At 47.2% G+C, this 25,533-nt stretch overlaps 3 protein-coding genes and 1 long non-coding RNA gene across 4 annotated transcripts in view; 2 read left to right on the forward strand and 2 right to left on the reverse strand.

Annotated features, from left to right (window-relative positions):
- Positions 1 to 846: 846 nt before the first annotated feature.
- LOC122376540 (metalloreductase STEAP3-like) lies at positions 847 to 20,556 on the forward strand. Its single transcript, XM_043356443.1, has 10 exons — positions 847 to 1,140; positions 7,522 to 7,971; positions 13,943 to 14,131; positions 15,538 to 15,655; positions 17,262 to 17,467; positions 17,656 to 17,789; positions 18,162 to 18,289; positions 18,572 to 18,743; positions 19,332 to 19,534; positions 19,794 to 20,556. The coding sequence occupies exons 2-10, from the start codon at positions 7,778 to 7,780 to the stop codon at positions 19,917 to 19,919; spliced, it is 1,470 nt and encodes a 489-aa protein (XP_043212378.1). The 5' UTR covers positions 847 to 1,140; positions 7,522 to 7,777; the 3' UTR covers positions 19,920 to 20,556.
- LOC122376550 lies at positions 10,247 to 12,141 on the reverse strand. The gene is made up of 3 exons (XR_006255656.1): positions 11,913 to 12,141; positions 11,538 to 11,673; positions 10,247 to 10,904 (listed from the first exon to the last, which is right to left on the reverse strand). It is a non-coding gene; the product is annotated as an uncharacterized LOC122376550 (long non-coding RNA).
- A 733-nt stretch (positions 20,557 to 21,289) lies between the features above and the next one.
- LOC122376564 (small lysine-rich protein 1-like) lies at positions 21,290 to 23,340 on the forward strand. Its single transcript, XM_043356466.1, has 3 exons — positions 21,290 to 21,499; positions 21,838 to 22,036; positions 22,320 to 23,340. The coding sequence occupies exons 1-3, from the start codon at positions 21,473 to 21,475 to the stop codon at positions 22,463 to 22,465; spliced, it is 372 nt and encodes a 123-aa protein (XP_043212401.1). The 5' UTR covers positions 21,290 to 21,472; the 3' UTR covers positions 22,466 to 23,340.
- Positions 22,396 to 25,533, reverse strand: part of LOC122376557 (chitin synthase chs-2-like) — a 29,442-nt gene continuing 26,304 nt past the window's right edge. The window contains exons 19-20 of the mRNA XM_043356459.1: positions 25,049 to 25,194; positions 22,396 to 24,770 (exon numbers count right to left, since the gene is read on the reverse strand). Coding sequence (XP_043212394.1) covers positions 24,603 to 24,770; positions 25,049 to 25,194 — 314 coding nt within the window. The 3' untranslated portion in view covers positions 22,396 to 24,602. The remainder of the gene's footprint in view (positions 24,771 to 25,048; positions 25,195 to 25,533) is intronic.

A 25,533-nucleotide genomic window follows, 5' to 3' on the forward strand; every position in this document is an offset into this window, starting at 1 on the left:
CTCGGTCCTATAGCATTCCTTAGGACGAAGCCATCCGCATCCCCTCACGATTCCCTTTTTGGACTGGCGGTCACCCACTGGACGGCAGGTTAAGCTCAGGTAATAGGAGAGCTTCTGCGGAAATCAATAATGATCACTTTTGAATTGTTATCACGTCAAAACACTGCTGGCTTTATAAGACTCAGTCGGATTAAGGCTCGTGATATTGATTTTGACGACAATGGTAATCATCGTTGACTAGATTGACTAGTAGCTTTCGGTAAGTCCCTTCGGTCTGGTAAGTACGCCCAATTTGTCAAGATTTGTCAATTTGTCAAGTCCACGCCAGAACTACAGTCTACAATTACACCCTCTCCGGGGGCGGGGTGACCGTTGAGCGGCAGGACGGACTGTTCCATCGGGGGACATTCACGTCCCATCGAGACGGTCTCCGCTACGGCGCACCGTCAGTGGTCCGCTTAGGCTAATGTCTATAACCTACACTGTAAAAAATGTTTACTAATTTCCTAGTTATCCGGCCACTTTTCACTAACAAAAAGTGAAAAGTGGCCGGAAAACTAGGAAATTAGTAAACAATTTTTACAGTGTAGCGTATCATCCCATAACTCCAAAATGGCCTTTTCAGGTCGAAACGGTCTGGAAGTCCTTGGTATCGTTTGTTTTCTCGGCGTGTCATAAAAAGGTAATTTTTGTGCTGGGTTATGTGAAAATGAGGTGTTTGATCTTATCGTGTGTCAGAGCTAATGTAGCTGGTAAGATTATACTACTATACAAAAATGTGAGCATGGACCTGGTTATGAGTCAACTGAATCTGGACCTGAGCCTTTCACCCGCCTGCCGAGATACGATATGCAGTGGCGCCGGCTGTGCGGGCGCTGGACGGCGCTCGCCGCCCGCCCGGGCCGCGGCGGTCCCGTTGTGGCCCGGATGCCGGTGCCGTCTCCGTGGCGCGCAGCGCGGTGAGGTGCTGTGATCCAGCGCCGCCGGCGACGAGCCGCCGACGGGCCGCAGTCAGCCCGCTCCGTTCCGCAGTAGTCTGAGTTGGGCGGCGGCGGCGGCAGCGCAGACCGACGGGCGTCGGGAGGGGAGACACGCCACGCTGACCGCAGCGACGGGGACTGACACCGAGTGACCGGTCAGGTGAGTGGCAGACGGTAGCGGCAGCCGGGTGGCCGCCCATATTACGCAACACTGCTACTGTGTATAAACGATAGTGGATCACAAAATCGGCTGTCTACGTTTTTGTAAGACTTTCAGCCATTTCCTGTGAAGTGCGTATAGGTGCTATTTTGAAAAATATGTGAATTTCTCAAACAGCAACACATTTCTATGCTTTAGTGTGTAAATGTTTACATATGGTCCATTTAGAAACGCTGGTACTTATATAATAATAAGCCGCTCCCAAGCGCCACAATTTTGTGGTACAATGAAATAATCATTTACGAATTATTGTCAGTGTGCCTTTTCATTCCTTTGTACGTTCCAACGATGCTTAAGCGATGCTTAAGCGGTGGTGCACATCGTACAGATAAGTGGCTAAGTCGCCATGAAGGTGCTCTTCACACGTGTTTTCACTGCAGGCTTGTCCCACTGACGGCTTTCATGCACGGGTGCTCAAACGCTAAAGCCCTTACCTACTCAAGATTGGTCGTCTCCTATATAGTGCGAGCCTCTTGCAGGATAGATATCTGGAAACGGTAAACAAAGCAGAACTCGCTCGCTTGGGCTAATTGAAATATATGTATTCAGTATTTGCTCAAAGCCCAGTCTGTCAAAAATCAATTAAGCGAGCATTATAGGTGTGATTCGCAAAGAAAAGATACTTGAGCCACTGCGTGGCTCAGCTGCTGTTCTTGCATGCACATTGCACACAGCGCGATAGATGAGAGGGCTACCGGCTAAACTTGGGACACCATACGGCCGTTCACCTGGGGCATTGATGAATGTTAATGCTGGTATAGATTAGCATAGCTGAACAGGGTAGGTATGGATATAGTTGTTTGGTGGTTCATTGGGATCATCCGCAACAGGTCCTGTCATCGATTCCGAGCCACACTTATCAATTTAATATCATCGATTATCCATTAAGGATCAGTCACTTCTCAGAAGCTATCAGTGGACTGCAACGCTACGCTGTGCCGTTTATCAAGCAATTATATAAGCGTGTCTTTGATGAGCGTTGGGCCACAACATTCATTGTGAACTCAGTCCGTGTGATGCGGCACAGCCTACCATTCCAGGCAGCTGATTGCCTGTGAAAAGTGGAATATCATGCTGTAAATCTGTCGTCAACTGCACCCAAACCCGATGTGGTCGTAGAGTGTGATCGGAACTTTACAACATGCTATTACGATATAACGACTTAATATAACATACCTAAATATAGCATGTAATATAACATAAATCGCTGCGTACAACGTTACATAGCGCCCGAGTTGTTATAACGACGGCAATCACTTCATAATACGCTACAACCGAAAAAGGCGTCATTTTACGTCAGTGCTATCAGCCGTGATGTGACTGTGATCCCTTTCCGTCCAAGTCACTGAAGAAGTGCAAATATTTAACGTTTTCGCTCACTTAATCCTGCACCGTCATATCTGGAATGACAAATGGGAGGCAGACGCTTTCGGACCTGTGCCCGCTCGGGTGATTTCCTTGCCTCGACTAAAAAAGTACACTAAACTCAGCGTTTCATTCCGGGGAAAATAGCTGTGTATCGTTGCACTAATTGTTGGCATCGCAGCTCGCAGCGGGTTGTCCGATCCGTGGGAGACGGGAGGCCGCGGTTTCCTTGGCGAATGGTGACAGCAGGAAACTGATGCCGCCCGCGACCGCAGCCAGCCTACGACACAGAGCGCTCGTGACCGTTCGCCGTGGGAGACTCGATTGAAGGAGAGGTCGCTGAGAGAGAGCGGGAGAGGCTGCGGCTTATAGCAGCAGTGCTCTGCAGCTGGGCAACAGTTGCAGCTGCAGCCGGGAAGCAGCTGCAGCGCTGCAGCAAAAAGGCAGCTTCGACAGGTCCAGATGCGAGAATGAGGGTATCTATAGTGATTAACTATAACGTAGATCGGTTCGATAAAGGCCCAATGCACGGTCCTGTGACGCTTTTATAATCTTAGAGCATAACTAAGAAACTGAGGAAGCTATGTGATTCATCATAGCTATGTAAATACATACGTTTATCCCGAACTCGACAATCTGACAGGCGGAAACAATAGCTGATCCGAGAGTTTCCAATGCTTATTCACCCGCCTGAAAACAAACATGTTTGTGCGCGTGAGATGCACGCGCTGGTCCACCATAGCGGACGTTTGAAGGTCGTAGCGGACAGGCCCAGGGTTTAGCTGGCCCGCCCCCGCGCTGCCGGACTGGCCCTGCATGTGACATTCTGTGAAGACTGGGGAGTGCTGCACGCCTCAGTGCTTAACGCTATCTTTTTTTATTTTTAAGCAGAAAAGATTTGTCTTTTCTAGATTTGATTTGTCTTTTCTAGAAAAGATTTGTCTTTTCTAGAAAAGATTTGTCTTTTCTAGAAAAGATTTGTCTAGGGTGACCCGCGTGCTCCGCAACGCGAAAAGGGTATTTACGATCGGCGGGTGTTTGGTTGTTCTTGTGTCGGTTGGGTTATCTATCCATTTCGGTCGATTGTTTTTTGATGGCTAAACGTTTTGGTTTGGAAAAAAAAAATATCCATCGGATCGAGGTGCCCGTGTCTGATAAGCATGCTTTCTACTTCAGAACCTGTCAATAGTTCAGTGAACCTGTCAAATGTGTTTTATAATTCAGGTGCGTAGTTTTTTGACAAATGAAAGGCGTAGATAATTTTCACTAAAAATCGTTTTGCAGAGGTTTGAAACATTTATATTTTTAAGAATACTGTTGCTTGTCATGCAAACGTGATGATTGGATCTTGGAGAGAATTGAATGCTCTTTCCAATGATAGCATTTTCAATTGTCAAACGTTTCAGGTTAAGCAGCAAAATCCGTGTAATTATTTAGTGGCACATTTTGGACAAATACCATTTAATTCAGCGAATTTTTCCACATTGTTTTTGATCAATTAGCTTTTCACAATTTTTCCATGAGAGACGGTGCATTTTTATTGCTAATAGGCGCTGTTTCAACTCATTCCGTCTGACGATCACCTGAAATTAATATAAATTCCAAAAGCCGTCCAAAACGTCCATTTTTCAAAAGAAAGTGTCCTCCCCGGTGCACGTGGCGCGTGCCAACCCCTGCACCGCACACCATTCGATAGCCCGTTCGATTCTCTACACGATGCTGTTTTCCCCGTACCGGTCGGGCCCACGGTTACCGAGATATTGCACCGGGACCGGACCCGTGTCGGGCAAATTTGGCTGTTTTCGCCCGTTTTTGCCAGCCGATTAATACATGTAAAGTCTATGACGCGAATTTGCACTTTTTGGGCACGCGCCACGCGCTCGCTATCGATCCGATCGAGCTGAGACCCATCAAAGGCACGTTGTCCATCCTTGTTCTATGAGTTGCGCAAACTTCAGCGCGGTAGGTGCAACGGTGTGACCTGTAACCCGCGCTACGTAGCACCATGTCGCGACCTTCGTAATAGACAGAAACTACGTCACCAAGACATGAAGGTTGCCCGACCCAGGGTATATTGAGTGCCCGACCAGGAAGTGCTTCTCTCTGTGGTAGCAAATAGCATGAGGTTTCGGATATTACGAATAAATTAATAAGATAAGTGCCTACGCGAGCATGATACCGAATATTCACAGATGACCCCAAACCGAATTTGTGCAACTCATGATGAGAAGCGTTAAGCTTTCATTTTTGAACGCTTGAAGAGCTCCGAGGTGCGTTGCGGTCGGTCTAAGGCTTCAGGAGGGACTGAAGTAGCGCTGTCACGCACACGGCACGAAATACGACCCGACTAGTTCTGTTCCCGAACATTGATTCTCTGTTTGTTCAGCGACCTCACAGCTCACCTTGGTCTCTTATAAGCTATATGTTACTTATTCATATTGCGCAATCTGGGTAGGTACCTACTCGGAATAGATTGCTTTGATATTAAGTAAAAACGAATTGTAAATCTTATAAGAAATCGCATGAGCTAGCATAACAATCGCACCATACAGCGGAAATATTTTCCGAAAGTAATGAATATAACTCCATTAGCGCAATCTGTTAGAAAGGACATGAGATAACATGATATGGTTCATACGTATTTTATATAGGCGTCATTGTATGCAGGATTTGACTGGTCGCGTTCTATCACGACACTCGGCGTGCGAGATCTCTGATGTCATTGGATTAAATTGCCGGCAGTGCAAGGTAAAAGCGTCGTGTGGATAGTCGGTTCAGGAGACTTGAGAGCGTCATGGCGAGTTTAAAAAGATTTCAGCAGCTTAGTGAGAGAGGATAGGGAGAGAGAGAGAGAAAAAGAGAGAGAGAAAGAGAGACACAGAGAGGGAGAGAGAGAGAGAGAGGGAGAGAGTGGAGAAGAGAGAGAGAATGAGAGAGTGGGGAAGAGAGAGAGAGAGAGAGAGAGAGAGAGAGAGAGAGAGAGAGAGAGAGAGAGAGAGAGAGAGAGAGAGAGAGAGAGAGAGAGAGAGAGAGGAGACCGATCTATATACGCTGCCTTCATGCTATTCCAGGGCATAGTGACTCTGAAACGCTCATCTCCAGTGAAATTACCTTCCCAGGAACCTCATTGAAATTCGAAGTAACCCTCGCTCACTGCAACATTTGGTACTCTGTCATGGGAGACAGCACCGCCGTCTTTGGTGAAACAAACAATAGTGACGAATGAGGGCAATTTGATGCTCTGAGGGGTGGGAACAGCCTTTATCTAGGCAGCCCTCTCTTTCTCCCTCTCTCCCTTTCTCCCTCTCTTTCTCCCCCCCTCTCTCTCTCTCTCTCTCTCTCTCTCTCTCTCTCTCTCTCTCTGAATTTTTGTAAGTCATCGTGACATCTATATCCATAATAGCTTTTAAGCATGTATTTAGCAACTTTCCACTTTACAGTGACAAAAGATGCAGGACATAAAATGAGATGATGTAAAAGATGACACGAAGACACACGCATACACCTTGGATCGACACCTTATACGGGACGGTCACATCTCGCTGATCACTCGCCGCTGCAACGGAATGCTGACTGGCCTTTTACACCTGCGACATTAGCCGTTTTCACGACGGCTATCTAGTACACATTTGGTGCTTATTTGTTGCAGATTAGGTGCAGATTTGGTCAAATTAGGTTCAGTGTAGCCGTTTTCACGACGGCCATCTGGTTCACATTTGGTGCACATCTGGTACAGATTAGGTGCAGATTTGGTCAAATCAGGTTCAGTGTGTTTCTTAGCAGCTATCAGCTAGAGTTGCACTAATTGCTTATATGCCTGCTTTGTCATATTATCAGAGAGCATCATCGATTAAAACACTGAAATAAATTCATAAAATGAAGATATTTGCTGTAAAAGAAATTAGTTGCAGATTTGGTCAAATCAGGTGCATTCGCCGGATAGCCCGTCGTGAAAACGGCTATTATCTACCCGAATCTGAACCGTCGACCCTCGTCTCCGCCGTGACTATAAATACCTGTCTCCGCCCTGGTCGTCTCTCACGTTAGATACCGCTTATCTGTTCATGGAAAATGTACCCTTAAAAACCTGGATATAATTCAAAAGGTTTTGAATTTCTCACCCAGAGTTATGTCGGGGCGAAAAGGTTTAACCACACATCTGACGTGCAGAGAGAGCTGGGATGGTTATCGTCACCTGATCTAGTCCGATAACACACATTGATGCCGGCCCACAAAGTCCAGAGGCATGACGAGTCCGATGAGCTGGCGGGTTTGTTTCGCAGTAGTCGTGATGTGCATGACCGACGGACTCATAATAAAACATGATCGCATGCAAGGCCCTAAACTCGCTTGCATATTTTGAATGTGTGTTCTGCCTCCCCATTCGTTCGTTTTGTGTATGTTTTATGTATAGGCATGCGTTTGACACTGAGTAGTTTAGCCTCGGTCTTCGCTGATGCTCCACGGATGTTTGATACAATACGATACAATGCACATCAATCAGACACACAAACAACACACCATATCCACCACAAAGGGCCAGAGTTCAATCGGCCGACCAGACGCATCCATATTATCACGACGCATCATCGTCTAGAAGGAAATCTTCACACGGCGCTAAAACTAAATAGATGTGCAGGTGGGCTGCTCTAAAACTGAAGCGGCGGACTGAGAAGTTGCTTACAGCGTGTGAGCGCCTCAGCTGGTGAGATTGTTTCGTATCATAGGCAATAGGCATGGTCAGCAGTAGTCAACATTGCGGCTTAATCACCTGGCTGACCCGAGATTTTTTTACCCGTGAATGACCCGTGAGCTGACCTAGCACTACCGTGAAAGCGGTAGTGCTAAGTATCTGGTTAGTACTGTTGACGCTCCTCCACCAGCCACCGATGGCCGTTCTTTTTGTTGTTGTCACTTCTCCCACACCAATGACGAGAACTCCGTGTGTGGTTTCAGACAGCAGCTGCGACCCACACCGAATCATCGGTGTGCATCGGTCGCGCTGGGTCGAACCGGACCGGAGTAGAACGGACGGTCTATCACCGTCCCACCAGCCGGTCAGGTCAGGTCAGGTCACATGAGAGAGCCAACTGCGTGGTTTATTCCCAGCACTCTTCGCTGCTCCATCATCATCAAGATATCACTAAGGTCACTATAGCGTCACAAAGCAAAACGTCACCAAGAAAAGGACGTCACTAAGCAGGAGGTCAGCATGCCGACCAACTACAGCTTTACAGCGGAGACGGGAGAGCCGGACAGCGTGGAGATGACTGGGCCAGCGGCGGACTCGGGCGGCCGGCGGCTGTGTGTGCTCGGCACCGGCGACTTCGGGCGAGCGATCGCCAAGCGGGCCGTCACCTGCGGCTACTCGGTCACCATGGGCGCCAGGAGCAAGGACAAACGACCGTGAGTATAACCGCAGGCGCGGTGAAAATATCATCTATACGTCACATGGCTTTATCACGCATAAGGTCTCAGCTCACCAGCAGAAACGAGGTGTATGTGCATCACGGTTTACTCATGGGACGACCAGCCAAAAAGTTGGGGCTTCATGACCAGCCTGTTTATAGTTTCACTTTCATCTATTGTGCGTGCCATTGTTTCCCTTTCTCGTTCATGTTTTAAGTCATCGTTTTACCGATCACGCTACTCCCAAGTACGATCAAATTGTATAATGTCAGGAGACATTAGAAGCCGGTGGACCTGTGCTGGCTCATTATAGGTACACCTTCCTGCCCCTTTTCCTACCGTTTCTCTTGATGAGTCACAAATCTATATTGCATGGTTTGCACTTTGCACACCTGCATGAGCATACGAGGGAGGCCCCGAGGCCCCCAGTTGTTGCACCACGCCGCAGCTCCAAGTTTAATGTGGACAACCCTCGAGACCGGTCTGAGCTGCTTTGTGGGGCTGAAAGATCGATTCCATTCTCAGAACGACGAACATCTGATTCGGGACAAAGCCTTTTCACAATTCACGAACCAATTCCCTGAAACATGGAGCCATATGTTTGCATATATAAACTGGAAATTTAACGCTTGGTTGGAAGGCCTGCGACGTGTTAATTGATTCCCTTTTTAAGCACGAAACATTTGTCCAGCATAGATAATTTAATGTTGAAACAAGAGTTGATGGTAGTGATGGCTTACGAGTATATTAAGGGTGAAACAGACTCTTTCCGCGTTCAGGAAATCGCATGCGAGAGCCTATTCAAATACATTGTAATTCTTCTCGCATCAATTGCTTGCGGGAGGTGCGTGCGATTGATGCGAGCGTGCTTCCATGTATTTGAATAGGCTCTCGCATGCGATTTCCTGACTGCGGAAAGAGTCTGTTTCAGGCATTAGGGTAAGTTAGGAACTATATTGAAGGTCCAAAGCGGCTTATCGACCGCTTTTGGAATAACTCCGGCTATGTTAATTACATGTTTGTGTTATACGTATATTAACCCTCGCCGGCCGAGGGGGGGGGGGCGGGTGCCGCCCCCCCCCGTAGTTTTTTTTTCGCGATAGCTCCAAACACGCTGGCGATAGAGAGCTGAAACTTAGCATACCTGACCTTTGATTCAAGCCGGATCTTTTGACATCAACCGCATGTTTGGGTCAGGTCAGGTCACTGACCTATGACGTCATAAGTGAACCTCTGCACGGTCTTCAGATGTCGCAACTTCGCAACGCCCTCACTGCCAGAGGAGATGTCACAGGGAGATGAAACTTGCAGGATCTAGTACCCATTATGAGTCTCACAACTTGTATATCTCGGATTTCTCCTAAAAGTCATATGAGGTCAGGTCATTTTCGTGACCTCACCATTATAAGTCAATGGGAAAAAATGAAAACTGCTATTCTGGCGCCGGGAACGATCTCCAACTATCTGAAGCACACAGAATCGTGATTTGATGCACTCCTTGCAAGGTTAGATGCGTCACTTTTGCAATGTTGACCTTGCGTGACGTCATTTATGACGTCTTCAAGGTCATATTAGTTTTTCGTCAATAACTCTTGATCAAATTGAGCTAGCGAGTCGGAAAAGCCACCAATGGACTCAGGAAGACCTGCCGAATCGAATGATATGCGACATGACCTCTTTCGACCAGCTTCGTGACCTGGGGTGCTGACCTGACCTTGACCTGCCCAGCCAGCAAATCGGAGCTTTCCCCGTACGGGGAAGGCCTATGGCGAGCTTGGGGCGGGCTCGGGGAAACCCCAACCGTTCTCTTGGGGAAAACGGAGCGTTCGCTTGGGATTTGAGACACTTTGTACGGGGAACTTTGTGCGGGATTCGTACGGGGAAACGGTATAACTGCCCAAGCGTTCCCCAAACGTCCCCCAAGCTACCCCCGCGCCGACTATGGTTAAAACCCGTTGTTAAGGTCGATTCCCCGTACGGGGCTATCGAGCATTTTCCCCAAGAAGATCCTGTGCGAGCCCCGCACATTCCCCCACCCGGCTATACGGGTTTATGCTTACTGGAGACCTTCCCCGATCGGGGAAACCGTGATTTTCCCCTAACGTTCCCAGACCTTTCCCCGCGCGAACCCCGGCCGTTCCCGTCTTGGCAATGGCCCCACTGCCTTGTCTGCTTTTTTCCCCGTACGGAGAAGCCAGTAAAAAAAAAAACGCACTGGGAAACAGATCGGGTCCCATTAGAATTGACAATGACTATTTATTTTGTCTGTAAACATACAAATATTTGTATACACATGCTTGTTTACATACAAACAAAATTGTCCACTTGTTTTCCCGCAATAGGGAAGCGATAAAACCACACGGGAAAATAATTAGAACCAATCCATTTGGCCATGCCTGTTTATTTCCAGACTTTCAGGACGCTTCAACGACTAGATCAATACACAATAGTCGGCCAAGCATGGTATGTGTCTGTACCACCACAGCCTATACTATTTTTATGTGGAGTCCTTCATTTGATGAAAGGTTAAAATACTTGATATATTCGTTACAAATCAAGACAAACACTAAAAAAGTTATTATTCACTCAAAATACATTGTGAACGTTTAGCAGGTGGCAAACATGACATACAGCAGCAGCACAGCAGTGACAAACAGGTGACGAACACGAGCACTGGTAACCGGTCTAACCCCAGTTCTAACACGTCGAACCCCAGTTTTTCCTCTGCAGCAGGAGTCTGTTCAGCAGATTGAGAACGACGGCTTTGCTGTAGTCTCCCTACAGCTGGTCCCGCCTTCTGTTCAGTCGTGCCCTGGAACCACAACTCGAGTCTTCCTTCTGGCTGTTTCAGACACATCTCAGCGGTCAGCTGCCGCTGAGAGCCACCTTGCTATGATCCATGTCCCAGCGCATCTCCAGGAATTCTGCGGCTGTGGACAAAAACAAAAATATGTGCACTTGTAGGTATGTCAATCAGGTTTTACAGCTAGCTACTACATGGAATGTCCTTGTATAGAAACTTCAGCTTACGCTGAAACATGTTGAATGCCATTTTATGAAAGTACACTTATTTATAACTTTTTTCCCACGAGAAGTGCTTAGAAATTAAATGTGATATACTTTGAATAGTTAATTAAAGCAGGAAATAAAAATTCAATAATTAAATGTGTACTTCTAAACATTTCTCATTCCAGGAAAAGTCATTAGGTAATAAAGGTTTTACGCCTATATTGTAGAGCTGCTGAAACAGGCTCTTTCCGAAGACGGAAAATGGAGTGCGAGAGCCTATTCAAATGCATGTTATTTATTACAATCGCGTCAATCGTTCGCACATCCCTGTAAGCGGTTGATGCGATCGTGATCTCATGTATTTAATTTCATGTATTTAATTTGGTTGGGGGGGGGGACGGTTTGCTCTTTGCCCATCGCCCTAGTGTCTCCTTTAATGGGCTCTCGCATGAGATTTCTGGCTGTAGAAAGAGTGTGTCTTAGCCTTAAGACTTGGGTGAAGGACAGCTTGTTCAACAGCTCTAAGCTAACCCCCACCCCCATAAACTGCTTACCATCTTCGCCTGGAAGTCGCTCTTCGGTTGCTCATGCGAGCAACTACGCATTAACTCCACGCCGGGTTCATACTGCTGTTGTGGGTTCTGCCAAGTCCCGTCGGAAACCTTCCGGTCGTAACCGGCAGACGTCCGTCTAGAACAGAAGCAGATGAAGCATTAGGCTGATGACATTATATTGTCCGGGCAATTTAAGGATAATCTCAGACGGAGGTTGATGACCTCAGTCATTTTTACGTCATATTCTGCATATCCTAGACAGTGATCAAGATATTGTGTGTATCGAAAGCTTTGTCTTATACAATAAACTTGAGTTAGTATCGTCATTTTATATCTGTCATGGACTCGTTACAATTAAGTGGTTTAGTTCATTACCAACACAGCATAGCTTCCTCGTCGAGCTGCGTCCTCCGTTGGTGCCGAGTCCAGCTTCTCACGCACTGACCCCAGCGGTAGATCACGACTTTGGGCACAAGTCAGACAAGCGGTCACCACATCTCGCCGTTCACTGTCTTCGTTCACAGCTCTGTAGTGTCGCCGCACTCTTCAGTGCCAACCATGGTCTGACCTGGAGCGGAACCTAGCCCATGGCTTGCTCCCACAACCGCGCGGCGCAGTGACTCTGGACCGACTTCCCCCGTTCGTCCCGTCTGACACGTCGGCACGGCCCCATTCACGATGACATATGGCGACAGGAGACGCCCCTCAACCAGATGTGCGGACGGAACCGACGGCGGCCGGTCGTTGCTACCCCTCCCTCCCCTCCCCTCGCTGCGTTGAGGCGACACTTCTCCTACTGGCGGTTGGGATTCGTCTGGGGATTAAGTGTAAAATCCCGAGCGGGGAATTTCAACAGTTCCCCTACTTCTCCCCAATCAAACTGTTCTAGATAATGGGTCGGGGATAACGCACCCTTCCCCGTACGGGGAATCTGATCTTTTACCCGACCGAGCCCCAACAGTGGGGTTTGATTGGGGAATGCTGCTCTTTCCCCGTACGGGGATCGGTATGATTTCCCCATGTCTTTTGAACATATTACCGATACAGTCGGGGAAGGGATGGGGAACACGGACCGTCCCCCGATCCGATAGGGGAATTGTACGTTCTCCCCAAGCTTTCCCCAACACTGTCCCCGCACTTTCCCCAACCGAATTGCTGGCTGGGTGAGGTCAACACCCCAAGTTGACCTGACCCGGACAAAAAGTATATCATTCGACGCGCTTGAGCGAGGCGAACACGATGCTGCCAAAATCGCGGCTCTGTGACTGTTTTTTGCGAAGTTATTCACCAAAAACTGAACCGTACCTTGGGGCACTTGACCTGACCTCAGAGGTCACCGGTTGACCTACACCTAGGACCTTAAACTCGGGTACCAATCTCTGCGTCTTGTAATGGCGCACACGATCGTTTTTCCGCGACGCACTAGCTCCACCAGGGGCGAAACGGCGAGGGGGGTCGTGCCCGCCCCCCCCCCCCTCGGCCGGCGCGTATGTATAGAAAACCAATAGGTCCGGCGAGGGTTAAGCAATGAGCCATGAGCATGGAGGGTATAACAAGCAGCATCAACTATGGTATTGAACAAAATGTGTCTTCCACCAATCTTGCAGAACATCGTGCATTATATTGTTGAGCATTATCTCGCAGTAATTATTCTTGCTTGTATGCGGTGAAATATCAGTTATGGTTGTCTCAATTGATGAATATAACATATCCACAAACGTCCGTAAAAGATACCAGCCAGCACCCATGCAAACTCCACCTCTCCAACACAACTCGTCTGAGAGTTATCGCTATTTTGTCCCGTCATTCCATCACGCCGTGCACCTTTTCACCCAGTGAGCGGAATCACGTCCAGAGTACCGATTTCCAGCACCATTCAGGGTGCAGCTGCTGAGATTAACCAACTCGCCATGGGTGCATTGTGTGTGCCAATGGGAAAGGTCTTTGACTTGCCTACGTCATGAGAAGAGCCGTTCTCTCTCGTACCCGACTTTCGGTTCGTGTAACTAAGGAGGGAAAAGGAGGAACGAAACTGGTCTGTGCTGACAGTAGCAAACACTTGTGGTATCATAAACATAATTCTTTCACCGGAATTCTTCATGACCCTACTTATTTTAGTGAGCGAGCGTTCGGAATGTATATGTAGAATAACGAGTTAGTTGCACTAAGATCGTCATTGCTTTTGTACGTTCGCCGCTACCCTCCCTGCACCCGTACCGACCCTCTCACCCTTCTCTCTCTCTCTCTCTCTCTCTCTCTCTCTCTCTCTCTCTCTCTCTCTCTCTCTCTCTCTCTCTCCCTCTCTCTCTCTCTCTCTCCCTCTCTCTCTCTCTCTCTCTCTCTCTCTCTCTCTCTCTCTCTCTCTCTCTCTCTCTCTCTCTCTCTCTGTCGCCGCTCCATGACAGTGACATGCTGAAGCTGATTGAGGCCACGGGCGCCAAGCTGAAGACCCAGCTGGACGCCATCGCCAGCGCAGAGATGGTGGTGGTGGCCATCTCCAGCAACTTTTACGACTCGCTGCCGCTCCAGGCGCTCAGCAACAAGGTCCTTATCGACGTCAGCAACAGCAACACCGGCTCGGGACGCACGCCGAGGTAACCATTCGGAAATTTTATTCATCTTTCCATCCATCTTTGAGGTACTATTAATTGCACTAAAGGGAATACAATGTACCTACGTTAACCCGCGCCCCGCTGGGGGGGGGGGGGCAGAATCTGCCCCCCCTCCCGTTTTTCGCCAATAACTTCTAAACGCGTTACGCCAGCAACGTCAAACTTTCAGTACCTTATCATACATCAATTTGACACGTTACCTGAAAATTTGAGCGAAATCCGTCGGATTTTTTTTTTGAGAAAATGACGTTTTAGTGACGTCATGTTTGCAATTTTCGCCTCAAAAACGGCAAAATTTCAAACGCCGCTAACATCTTCATTTTTAAAGGAATCAAGACGGAACAAAAAGGTTATACCTGATCCTACTTTGTCTATCAAATGGCTATCTCGGTTTTTTGAAAATTTTGGGTTTTGGTCCAATTTTTTTTAACTGACTTTTTTGGGAAAATAATTAATTTTGAGTGTATCGAAAAAAACCGGAATATATGTCAGAGAAGTGGTCTATGTGCACCTACATAGGTACCAATTCTTAGAAGAATCAGTTCAAAAATGTGGGAGCTATTCAAAATTTTATGACGTCACGACACACAAATTTTTCGAAAAATGATTTTTTTTTAAATTCTTGGCCTCGTGCGGAAGCAAAAATAGCACCATTCGATTTGCCGTGAAAACTGCATTAGATGACACCTTTTTAGGCCTTAACAACCAACTTCAAAATTTGACCTCACTTGACCTGACCTTGACCTGGCCTCGACCTGAAATTCATCCAGATGTGGTCCATATCACTTATTGAGTGTGCCTATTGAATTCTATGAATAAAATGACCCATAAAACATGTGTCGCACATGCCTTTTTCTATATTTCGTTTTTGGTGACCTGACCTGACCTTGACCTTGACCATTGCATGATATTGTATGCAACGAATATTGTCTTGGTAGCCTAAGAACACGTTTTGGGCAATCAGTCTCAGTCCATTCTTCGGCAACTACGGTGCAAAGCCGATACTGTAGAAACTTGCATTTTGTACCCTTGACCTGACCTTGACCTGACCTCTGACCTACTTACTCGTAAGCAAAAAAATTGTTCTCTTAAGATCCGCCTTGTTGAGAGCTTTCGATTGCCGTTTTCCCGTCTTTCTGCGACCATCGGTTCGGAAGTTAGACAGCAGGGGGCGTATGGCTGAATAGCCCAGCGAGGCGCGGGTTAATCGCAGTCTATTGAAAGCGAAAGGTGATCACATATGAAGCTTGTTCACCAGATTTACATGTTTTTATATCAACCAGTGTTTCAATTTCGTTCTATAGTTGTGCGGAGCGTGCTCAAGCTTCGTATCGCAATCAAATTTGATACTTCTATTGCGATGTTTAAAATACATCACGTCTTTTCAGCCTGCGCTCCAACGCCGAGCGTCTGCAGGAGCTGGTGCCCTCCGCCATCGTGGTCAAGTCGTTCAACCTGCTGTCGGCCTACCTGCTGGAATCGGGTGGCATCCAGGGCAGCAAGGAGGTGAGGACGCCGGTCGTTCAGTGCAGTGGTAGAGCTGAGGATACAGCCGACTTCTAGGTATCATTATTGATGCGCAAACACATGGGTGATGTGGCAGGTGAATGTATACTAGAATGCTAGTTAGTTAATGGATCTCGATTTAAACTGCACTTTATTATTGCATTATCATTTTATCCATTTAACAGTTAGGTACAGGTAAGTACATACGAGGTGTGGCTAAAAAGAAACCGGACTGCTCGTGCTGACCATAAAGTAGGGGGCCCGAAAACTAGCGAGACACTGGACATTAATCTTTATCATATTGTCGTGATGTGTGCCATACAGCACCTCGATATCGCTATTATTCTCCTTTCCACAGCTCTTTGTTTTATTGATGACGCTGACGCTGGTCACTCCGGTCTGGATGTTCTCGACTGATTCAAAATGGGTTTCCTTGACGACGTTTTTCATTTCAGGGAACAGCCAAAAGTCACAGGGAGGGAGGTTTGGCAAATAGCAGGGTGCTTGAGCACCGCGAACTGCTTTTCGGCAACGAACTGCTGGACGCTAATGGCAGAATGCGCGGGAGCGTTGTCGTGATGGAGCACCCAGTTCTTGGCTTCCCAGAAACTCCACTTGGTGCGCCTGACTCGTGAAATGAGGCGTCCCAGGTCTTCCTTGTAGAAGTGGCTGGTCGACTGTGGTACACCTCCAGCACGAACTGGCGGTGAACTAATCCCCTATGATCGAAAAAGACGATCAATGTCATCTCCACTCTCGACTTCGACATGCGCACGGACGTTGATGGACCTCCAGACCTTGGGGTCATCACCGACATCCTCACGACCAGTGCTGAACCTCTTATGCCATTCAAACACTTGCATGTTACACATGACTTGCTCCGCATTAACAGCCTTGAACAGATTCAGCGTCTCTGTTGGACTTTCTCCAGTCTGGCAAGGAACGTGATGCTCCCTCTTTTTTTTCGAAGCTCATTGTAGAAGCCTGGCGATGACAAGGCCGCCGAACATCGATAAAACAAAGAGCTGTGGAAAGGAGAATAATTGGGATATCGAGATGTCGTTGGGCACACATCACGACAATATGCTAAAGATTAATGCCAAGTGTCTCGCTAGTCTTCGGGTCCCCTAGTTTATGGCCAGCACGAGCAGTCCGGTTTCTTTTTAGCCACACCTCGTATATTGCTGTCGGTACGAGGTCAATCATGTCGCGCTTTTATGCGTTACACACATCAGGTAACATGATGCAGGCATCCCATGTATCGTCAGTTGCATAATGGCCAGTACCAGTCGGACAGCCCGCCGTCGCTCTGACTTTGTTATGACGTCAATAACGTCTGACACTAGTCACGCTGCGACGTCAGCTGCAGCTATGTCCAATACCAGTCAAACAATCTGCGGTCCTCTGATTCCGTTATGACGTCAGTGACGCTTGACGTTGATGACGCTGGGTCGGACATTCCGCCGGACTCTGACTTTCTGATAAGACGTCAGTGACGTATGACGTTGATGACGCCGTGCCTTCAGCTGCACCAATTGTCGTTACCAGTCGGACGACTTTGTTATGGCGTCAGTGACGTCTGACGCTGGTGACGCTGTGCCGTCAGCTGCCGGTGGCCACCGATTCGGACCGCGGTCGTCAGATGGTGACCGCGCTGATCCGCGACCTGGGCTTCTCCCCCGTGGACATGGGCCCGCTCCGGATGGCCCGGGACATTGAGCGGATGCCGCTGGAATTCTTCACCGACTGGAGAGGAGCCGCCACTGTTGTGGGGACCATATTCATCGTGTTCTACATCTTCAATGTTTTCAAGTAAGTCTGAATTAAAATCACACTCATAGTTTCCCGATAAATAAATAACTCAAAGGTAAACTGCTTATTGTAATCCAGCAATAACAGTTATGAAAGTACGAATTTCTGCCTGAGAAAATGACACCTCAATCGCTAGCATTGATTAATATGCGTAAAACAATCCGATAACGACAAATTATCCGCGCCAGATTCCAGTTTTGCAAAAACCTCACCGTCAACAAGACATGGCAGTGGGAGCCGTTTAAGGACCTTCTGATGACCACGTTTAACCGAAACCTGGCTGTTGTGGCGCTCACCGTCCTCGGGGCCATCTATCTGCCAGGTAAGGACGTAACGGACAGGATGCAGATATTAAAGACAGCTTTGATGACAACCGGTGCATGAATGCTATTGAGGTATGCCATCAAATGCGGAAGTAACACGCTCCATGGTATCTTTGGAGAAAAATTGTTGCAGTATGACCATTTTATGTTCAAGCTACTCGTTTTCATAACGTAGTTAGGTAATGATTTTGTAGATAATAATTAAGTTCTTTTGTTAGAACGAAATTTGAGCATTGTGAGCAAAGTGAGAGCACTTACTATAGGCATGCAATTACCATCGTTCTGTGTGTTTTAATCCTGACCTGTTCTGTTGTATTAACACCATATAGTCTCACAGCTGTGGATTTTTAAAACATGTCCCGCCCTCGCAGGTGTTATCGCGGGCTACATCCAGCTGTACCGTGGTACCAAGTACAGTCGGTTCCCCGGCTGGCTGGACCGCTGGCTACGCATGCGAAAACAGATGGGATTGCTGATGCTTGCAATGGGTGCAGTGCACGTAAGTGGTGATGCCGGTGTTCAATTTTTGCTCTCAGACAGGGTTATTAAATCCGACAACATCATTTTATAGAAATGTTGTATGGTGTAGCGGGCAATAGTGAAAATTATCCGATGCGACGTCACTCTAGTCCGATGGTGATATTTGGCTTATAATCTGACTGATAATATTCGTAATAAGACTTTGATCGCTTAAAATTGTTAATGGAGTAAATATGACGGCATGACATATGAGTGCGAACTGCGAAGACTCCTACATTCCATTCCAATTACGTGTCATCAGGGCTGCATTTCTCTGGGGATCTACCACCCGCACCACCAGTACGACTGGCTGTTTGGAGCCCCGAAAATCATCCGCACCGAGGTTCAGGTGAACGGCACGTACTTCGAGACGCAGCCGGTCGACATCTGGTACCACCGGCCCAACTGGCGAGGCGAGCTCTTCCTCACCACAGGTCGGTCCGTCCGCAATCCCAAAGCATGGGCAACTGTGTCTTCCCCAGGGAGAAGCTGTAGTCTATCGGTTGCCTCATAGCCGCAAACTTGCTGACGACTACTATCGTAATAAACGGCGATCGAGCATAATTCATGCCCCTTCGTCCATTAAAATCTAAAGGTCACGAGTAAGTGTATGTATTGTAGGCCTGTTTAAGCTTCTCGTCCATAAGCTCATCCAATATTTTGCTTGGTTTCAATCAAGCGTCGCTAAAGAACATGACGAACGTTATTTTCCAGAAACTAACTAGCGTCCTGTAACAGCTGTGCTGCCTGTACCGAGTCAAATAACAGCGATGTCCGCTGTTCACAGACCTGTTTCCAATGTCCAGCAATGTTTTATTGATAAAATTAACGGCCCTTATCAGGGGCGCTGACATTGTTTCCATGCTGTCGATGCTGAGTCATCCAATTTCGCTTCCTGATTAACATGATCATCCCGTTTCAGGCGTGACTCGTGAGCTGTTTTGTTGCTTGAAAGAGCACTGTCGTGGCTATATGACCATTCTGAGTATGGGCTCTCTGACCTTGTGCTGGTCCTCTCACAGGGGCGCTCTCGTTGTGCCTGGTGGCCATCCTGGGCATCGGCTCTCTCCCCTCGGTGACGGCGCGGCTCACGTGGCGCGAGTTCACGTTCATTCAGTCCAAACTGGGCTGGTCAGCGCTGCTGGTGGCCTCAGTTCACGACGCCGTGCTCGGCTGGAAGTTCATGCTGGTCACCTACAACTGCTACATGCCCACTGGACTGCAGGTGAAAAGTTCCGCCAATAACCTTGGATCGAGTTTCCACGCCTTGAGGCCATGGAAACTCGTTCTAAATAAGTGCACAAACCTGCGATAGATACCTAAGCTTTGCTAATCTATCGTTAGTCTCTATCATCTAGCAAAGTTTGGTCATTTTTCGCTAGATTAGCTTCCCTTACCTACATGGTCAGTCTGAAATTGCGCCTTTCCGTCATGTCTTCTCGAAATAGTGCCCTAGCTAACATGCCTGTTTCTATGCTCCGCAGATGGCGCTTTATCTGCCGACTCTGTGCGTGGTCGGCAAGGCCATCCTGCTGCTGCCGCCGCTGAACCGAAGACTGATGAAGATCCGATCCGGATGGGTAGATACAGCCGCTGTCTCCCCAGCCTAGTATAGTGATCGAACCGGCGATTGGCGCCTGTGAGAGAGTTGAGCTGGGGCCGCTGAAACGATCTGTTCTGGTGAAATCGGAAAAAAAACGATCAGGAGATTTTGGCAGATTCGCACTGTTGCGCATAATCGCTCTACTGTCTACGCAGCTACGCTGATGGCTGAAGAGAATAGTGCTGAGCAGCTGTAAAGCAATCCACACTCGGTGGGTGTGGTTTGCTCTTTTCTGGTAGCTTTATAAGACCGATTCACGTCGGTGACTGTGGACCGTTCCACATTCGTTAGCCGTGGACCGATCCGCATTCGATGGCTGTATTTTATCCGTCCGATGGTCCTCGTCAGGAGGTCCGATAATTTAGTCTTTAGTCTCGACATTTGTCCGTCCAATGATAATCCATCGCGGTCCTGTCCCGTTCAGTCGGTGTTTGACTGACTGAAAGTGCGTGACGGGCAGCGTGGCTGGTCTACGTCTCGCGCTGAACGAGTTACTGCAATGTAAGTGCTCGGTGGCATGTAGGTGCTCGAATTTTGTAATAACGTTCATATTGATATTAGTGTCGACGTCGCAGGTTCGTCCTTTGGTCGAAACGCGCTGCATTTATCATACAAATAAACGATTCCAGGATGGATATGAGGCATATTGGAAATCAATCTAAGCATGCGAAGGAAAAGACGGGTCGGGTCGAAGAAGTGTTTTCGCAAGAGCAAGAACGAAAAACGATCCCATAAACGAATGAAGGCAGGTAGGTAAGCGCTACATGCACTGCACAAACTTTTGCATGTATTATACCAATCCACCAAGGAATAAAATAAGATTGGTGTTGCAACGACCGCGCCTTCGTACCTATAGACAGAGGTATACGAAGGTTTCGTCGATTTTAATACCATCGTCTAATAAATAACGTACGCTAATATGCTGCACGAAAACACCGACAGAATTATGAGTGGAATTGAGTTACCCATAACGGCCGAGGGAAACGGCGGAGTTGGCATGCCATCCCTGTTTTTTTTTTTTCACTATTGCTTCTAAGCGCATTAGGGGTATGTATTTAGGGCCTCGGCATTGGCCCCTTGGCATCAGCGATAGAGTGAAAGCTTGGAGTGCAAGTTGGCATACGCAATGTAAGTGTACGTGCAATGTGCACCTGTAAGAATAGATAAGTAAATGCATTGATGAAGTTCCTAAAAATGAATTTGATAATAAATGCATTGCTGAATGAGTTAATAAATGAATGCATAAGCAAATAACCAAATAAATGAACAAGAATTCTCTGCTTGTTTAGGACCGACAAAAAGCTCAATGACAGATCTACCTGCCCGGCTGTCACGAGCGAAGCAGTCAACAAAGTCTTGTGCGAAATAATGGCATTGCGAATAAATAAAGGAAGACATGGCCAAGACATGGCAGGTGTAAAGACGTGAAAATTTTGTAATACCACAATTTCGTTGAATAGGAGTCGAACATTAAATTTATCAAATCGTTACACGTTACTATTCAACAACCAATCGATCGGCTTTTGACCGCAAAACCCCGATGCTTTGACCTTTGTCAGCATGAATCCAAAATCGACGAAGAAAAAGGTGAGAAATCATTATTTCGTGTAAGTACAAAGGTCCACAAGCCTGGCCGCTGTATGATGCTACCAGATTTTGTGCTAATTTAGTCTGAATTTTTAATAAACTGAAGGACTGTCTAATTTGTCACCTTTACTGTAGATCACTTAGATCTAAAGCTGCTATAGCGGTGTCTTATGGTTTGCATTCCTAGTTTTGCTACCTCATGATGTTAACCCTACATCATTTCCAGTGCTTTGTTTTAAATACAAAAATATTAAAGGGAAATGGTATAAGTGCTAACATATTTATAGCGGGTAAGGCGCGGCTGCTTAACTTGATTAAGCCAAACATGTTGCTTGCAGAGTGCTTCGACAAAGAAAAAGTCAGGTGCAAAGTCAGATGCTAAGGATAAACCAGATAAAAAGAAAAAGACCAAACCAAAATCGGAAAAGCCCCCCAAGAGTCAATCTCCAAAAACAGCAAAGAAAGAGAAAAAGGGGAAGAAAGGAAAGGGCAAGTCGAAGAAGAAAAAGAAAGGGAAGAAGCAAAAGACTCCAAAGCGTGAGTATCGCGCCGCAATCTATGAACCGGAGAGCCGATATGGAAATATAGGAAGCTAGCTTTAGGTAGGTATATATGGAAAATGCTCGAAGGTCGGAGTGCTTCTTTTGCTCTCACTGTATCGACAATGAGCCAAGCAATTGAAATACTCTGTTATTCAAACATCATCTAAGAAAATGTGGAGCAAACGTCATTATGATATGTTGTTTCCCAGAATGCTGGATGTGTCTAGGCTCGTGTCTTTTTTTTGTCTTTGTACCTGGCTAGAACTTCTTTGTTACAGCAAGGCCGGATCCGTTCAGCGCCGTGGCAATGGAGAACGTCTATTACATCAGCCATAACGCGGGCGACTTCCTCAGCTTCCGCGGCTTCAAATGGGTCGGGGGCAAAAAGGGCAAGGGAGGCGGCAAGAAAAAGAAAAAGAAGTGATGCTTATACGTCTGAGAAGGGAACGTCAAACTTAGAACGCCGTCTCCGGTCAGCTGCATTAAAAGACACCGTGCGAACTGAGGCTTGTAGGAACGTTTCTCTTCTTCCTAAGAGGACGTTACAAGACAACGCAGAAGACGACGCAGTGCCAGCTTAGCTGAAAAGTCTATCTGCTTTTGCCTCTTCACGTACATACGAGTACAGACAGCATGTGAGGCACATTGCTGTATGCTGCGCAATGGCGCATAAAAGCCCAATGAAACGCACAGACAAGTGGCGCATGCGACTGGACTGCAGTCTCAACAATACCGCAGAATACCGCCCATAAGCTTTGTTATCAATAAGGGTGGTACTACGAGCAGACTCATTGTATTTATGAGTGACAATGCAGGACGATCAAGATCATTATCAACGGTAAGATGTTGGGCATTTCATGAGATATTAGATAGGAAAATGGTAATAGCGTCATTGGAAAACAAAAGATGAAATAATTTGAAACCAAGATGCTGAAATATAAGTGATAATTGATATGAGAACGAACTCGAAACGAAACCGATTGTTAAAATGTTTGCGTTAAGTCACATGAGAGAGCGAATTGCAAACGTTGGCGCGATACCAATGGTTGCAAGACGTTCGTGATTTACATCCGCGTCACCATGCGTGAGGATCATGATGAAACCGCCGGTTACGCAAGCTCATACTATCTCGCAAAAAAATACTTTTAAAAAGTGACGATTTAAACATGTGCACATAAATGAAGCCTAGCGTATAGGCTTCAGCAGGTTCGGTGTAATCATGCAATGTTTCACACTTGCTCTGTATGGCTTTATATAATGCCGAATGTTTAACAGTTGTTAATACATATAAGATGTGAATACCACTGTTCTGGCGTTCTGGTTAGTGGGTATACCAATATCAATTAAAACAGATGCGCAGGTGGCGTGTCGGATTCGACAAAAGGTCTTCTTTAGCGCCGTCTTGTTATCACTGAAAAAATATTATCCTGTTTCGTGTTCAGTAAAGCGACTTTGAATAGTTTGTCTCGACGAAACCACTCAAAAGGGCATTATGAAAGGACGTTATTTACAAATATATTGTCTCTCTCATAGCTAATATACCGCTTCCCTTCACTGGCACAGCAATCATTCGTTCGACGGCACGCATAGAAAGGCAAGCAAGTTCCACAGCGGATTAAAATACATCTTCAACTGACACCAAGCATACACAACATTTTAAGTTCACAACATCGTAAATACCTACACACAACACATCGCTTAAAAAAGTTTGGAAGCTTCAGCATGGAAGAAATAGTACTAGACGCCTCAAAATACCTCATCACAGTTGAATGGGACGGAACATTTTCCTACAAAGGTACGAATTATTTGGACGGAATATTGTTTCCTGTCTACAACACTGAATACTACAAAACGCAAGAAAAAACGCTTCAGAACTCTCACAAATGATCTTCATACGGCTGGCCGACATAGAGCAAAGGATCGTCTTTGGTCCCTGATTAAAGACGCTGAGATACACCACAGGCCATCAGCTCGGATTGTAATTAATATCGACGGAAGCGCTGCATACCTACGCTGCAAACAGTAAACCTCACAGCTGCACGTCAAAACAGGTAGCAGAAGGCAGTCTGGGAGACATTGTCTAGGGTAGGTACACATCTGCTTGTGCATCCTCCGCCTGTCTGAGCCTCTTTTGCACCATCACACCAGTCAGATAGGATATAATCTATCCAACAGGTGTCGTTTGTATGTTTCTTCATCACTGTGAGCTATCGGCATCACGGCCGATAGAACAGGGACGGTGGAATGGCTGCTGACACAGGCACATCCCTCCCACCAACCGTAATTGCAAGGGCACCATACGGCAGTGTCTTCGACTCGACCAGTGGTGTCACTAAACCCAGGCAGCAGTGTCTGACGATTCAGTCGGCAGTATTCGTCAACTCAGTCGGTGGCATAATTAAACTCAGCGGGCAGTATCTGTCACCTTAACCAGCGTCCAGCAATATCATAAACTCAGCCGGCAGTATCTATGTATAAACTCCGCCGCAGTTTTCCGCCCAGCCAGCAGTATCCTTAGGCCCGGCCTACATTGTCTCTAACTCAGCCTACATTTCCCTAGCTCAGACTGCCGGCAGCACCAGTGCCTCATCCTCCGAACTGTTCTCGTAGCCGTCGTTGTGCCGTGACGGCGACTGTGACTGCTGAGTGTGTGTCGGACTGGACCGGTGCTGGATAAACGCCCCCTGCAGACTGCTGACGCCCGAGGCGTTCGAGATCCGGTGTCTCGGCTGGGGGCACACACACACATACAGTGTCAGAGTGATAGGAGATGAACTAAAAGTACAGGATAAACAGTCAACACTGGCACGGTCCAAGGTAGCGTCGAGCCAGACTTTACCAAAGCCTCAAGCTTACCATGAAGACTAATCAAAGCAACTGACTGAGAAGAAAACGATTTACGATTCGAACAAGAATAGCAGAGAGACAGCTAACTAAATGAAAGAAATGAAAGAAACATCGAGAGCATTTCCAGCTGTACCCTATGGTCACTGGTGACGATGAGTACCTTTTTGCTGAATTCGTTGTTGGCTCCGAGCGTTTCCATGCGCTTTCTGCGGCGCTCCTGCATCACCGAATTCTTCCTCTGCTCCAGAGCCCTCAGGGCGTCCGCGCGCATACTGATCTTCCGCATGTTGCCCAGAATGGGAGTGGCTGAAAGGGGAACAGTCAGCTCAGCACGACGGATGACACTCACTCAGCATTGGTCCCACGGTCAAATGACAAATGAGAGTCGTACTCTGTCATGATGGTGAGTGAATACACTTATTGTTAAGCTATAACAAAACTACTACATAATATAATAAATCTATAATAAAATTATAAACACACTGAACTACACTATAACCGCTATATTATGTAGTGGTTCACCGTTCAAGTGTGGACAATTGAGCTGAAATCTTAGCTCCGAGCCGCCGCGCCAGCTGTCAGCCGTTTACGGCGCCGCCCAGTAACAGCCCTGCGGGTCAGTCTACCTCCCGGGGGCTAAAATCA

The sequence above is a fragment of the Amphibalanus amphitrite genome, unplaced genomic scaffold, assembly GCF_019059575.1.
Source record: "Amphibalanus amphitrite isolate SeventyFive unplaced genomic scaffold, NRLGWU_Aamphi_draft 000042F_arrow, whole genome shotgun sequence".
NCBI classification, from domain to species: Eukaryota; Metazoa; Arthropoda; class Thecostraca; order Balanomorpha; family Balanidae; genus Amphibalanus; species Amphibalanus amphitrite.

Excerpts from the sequence above, each read along its gene's own strand:
- LOC122376540 (XM_043356443.1), top strand. The coding sequence starts at position 7,778 with ATGCCGACCAACTACAGCTTTACAGCGGAGACGGGAGAGCCGGACAGC. Across the intron at positions 15,656-17,261 it reads GCATCCAGGGCAGCAAGGAG|CTGCCGGTGGCCACCGATTC; the intron begins GTGAGGACGCCG and ends CTGTGCCGTCAG. Across the intron at positions 17,468-17,655 it reads TACATCTTCAATGTTTTCAA|ATTCCAGTTTTGCAAAAACC; the intron begins GTAAGTCTGAAT and ends TATCCGCGCCAG.
- LOC122376564 (XM_043356466.1), top strand. The coding sequence starts at position 21,473 with ATGAATCCAAAATCGACGAAGAAAAAG. Across the intron at positions 21,500-21,837 it reads CAAAATCGACGAAGAAAAAG|AGTGCTTCGACAAAGAAAAA; the intron begins GTGAGAAATCAT and ends TGTTGCTTGCAG. Across the intron at positions 22,037-22,319 it reads GAAGCAAAAGACTCCAAAGC|CAAGGCCGGATCCGTTCAGC; the intron begins GTGAGTATCGCG and ends TCTTTGTTACAG.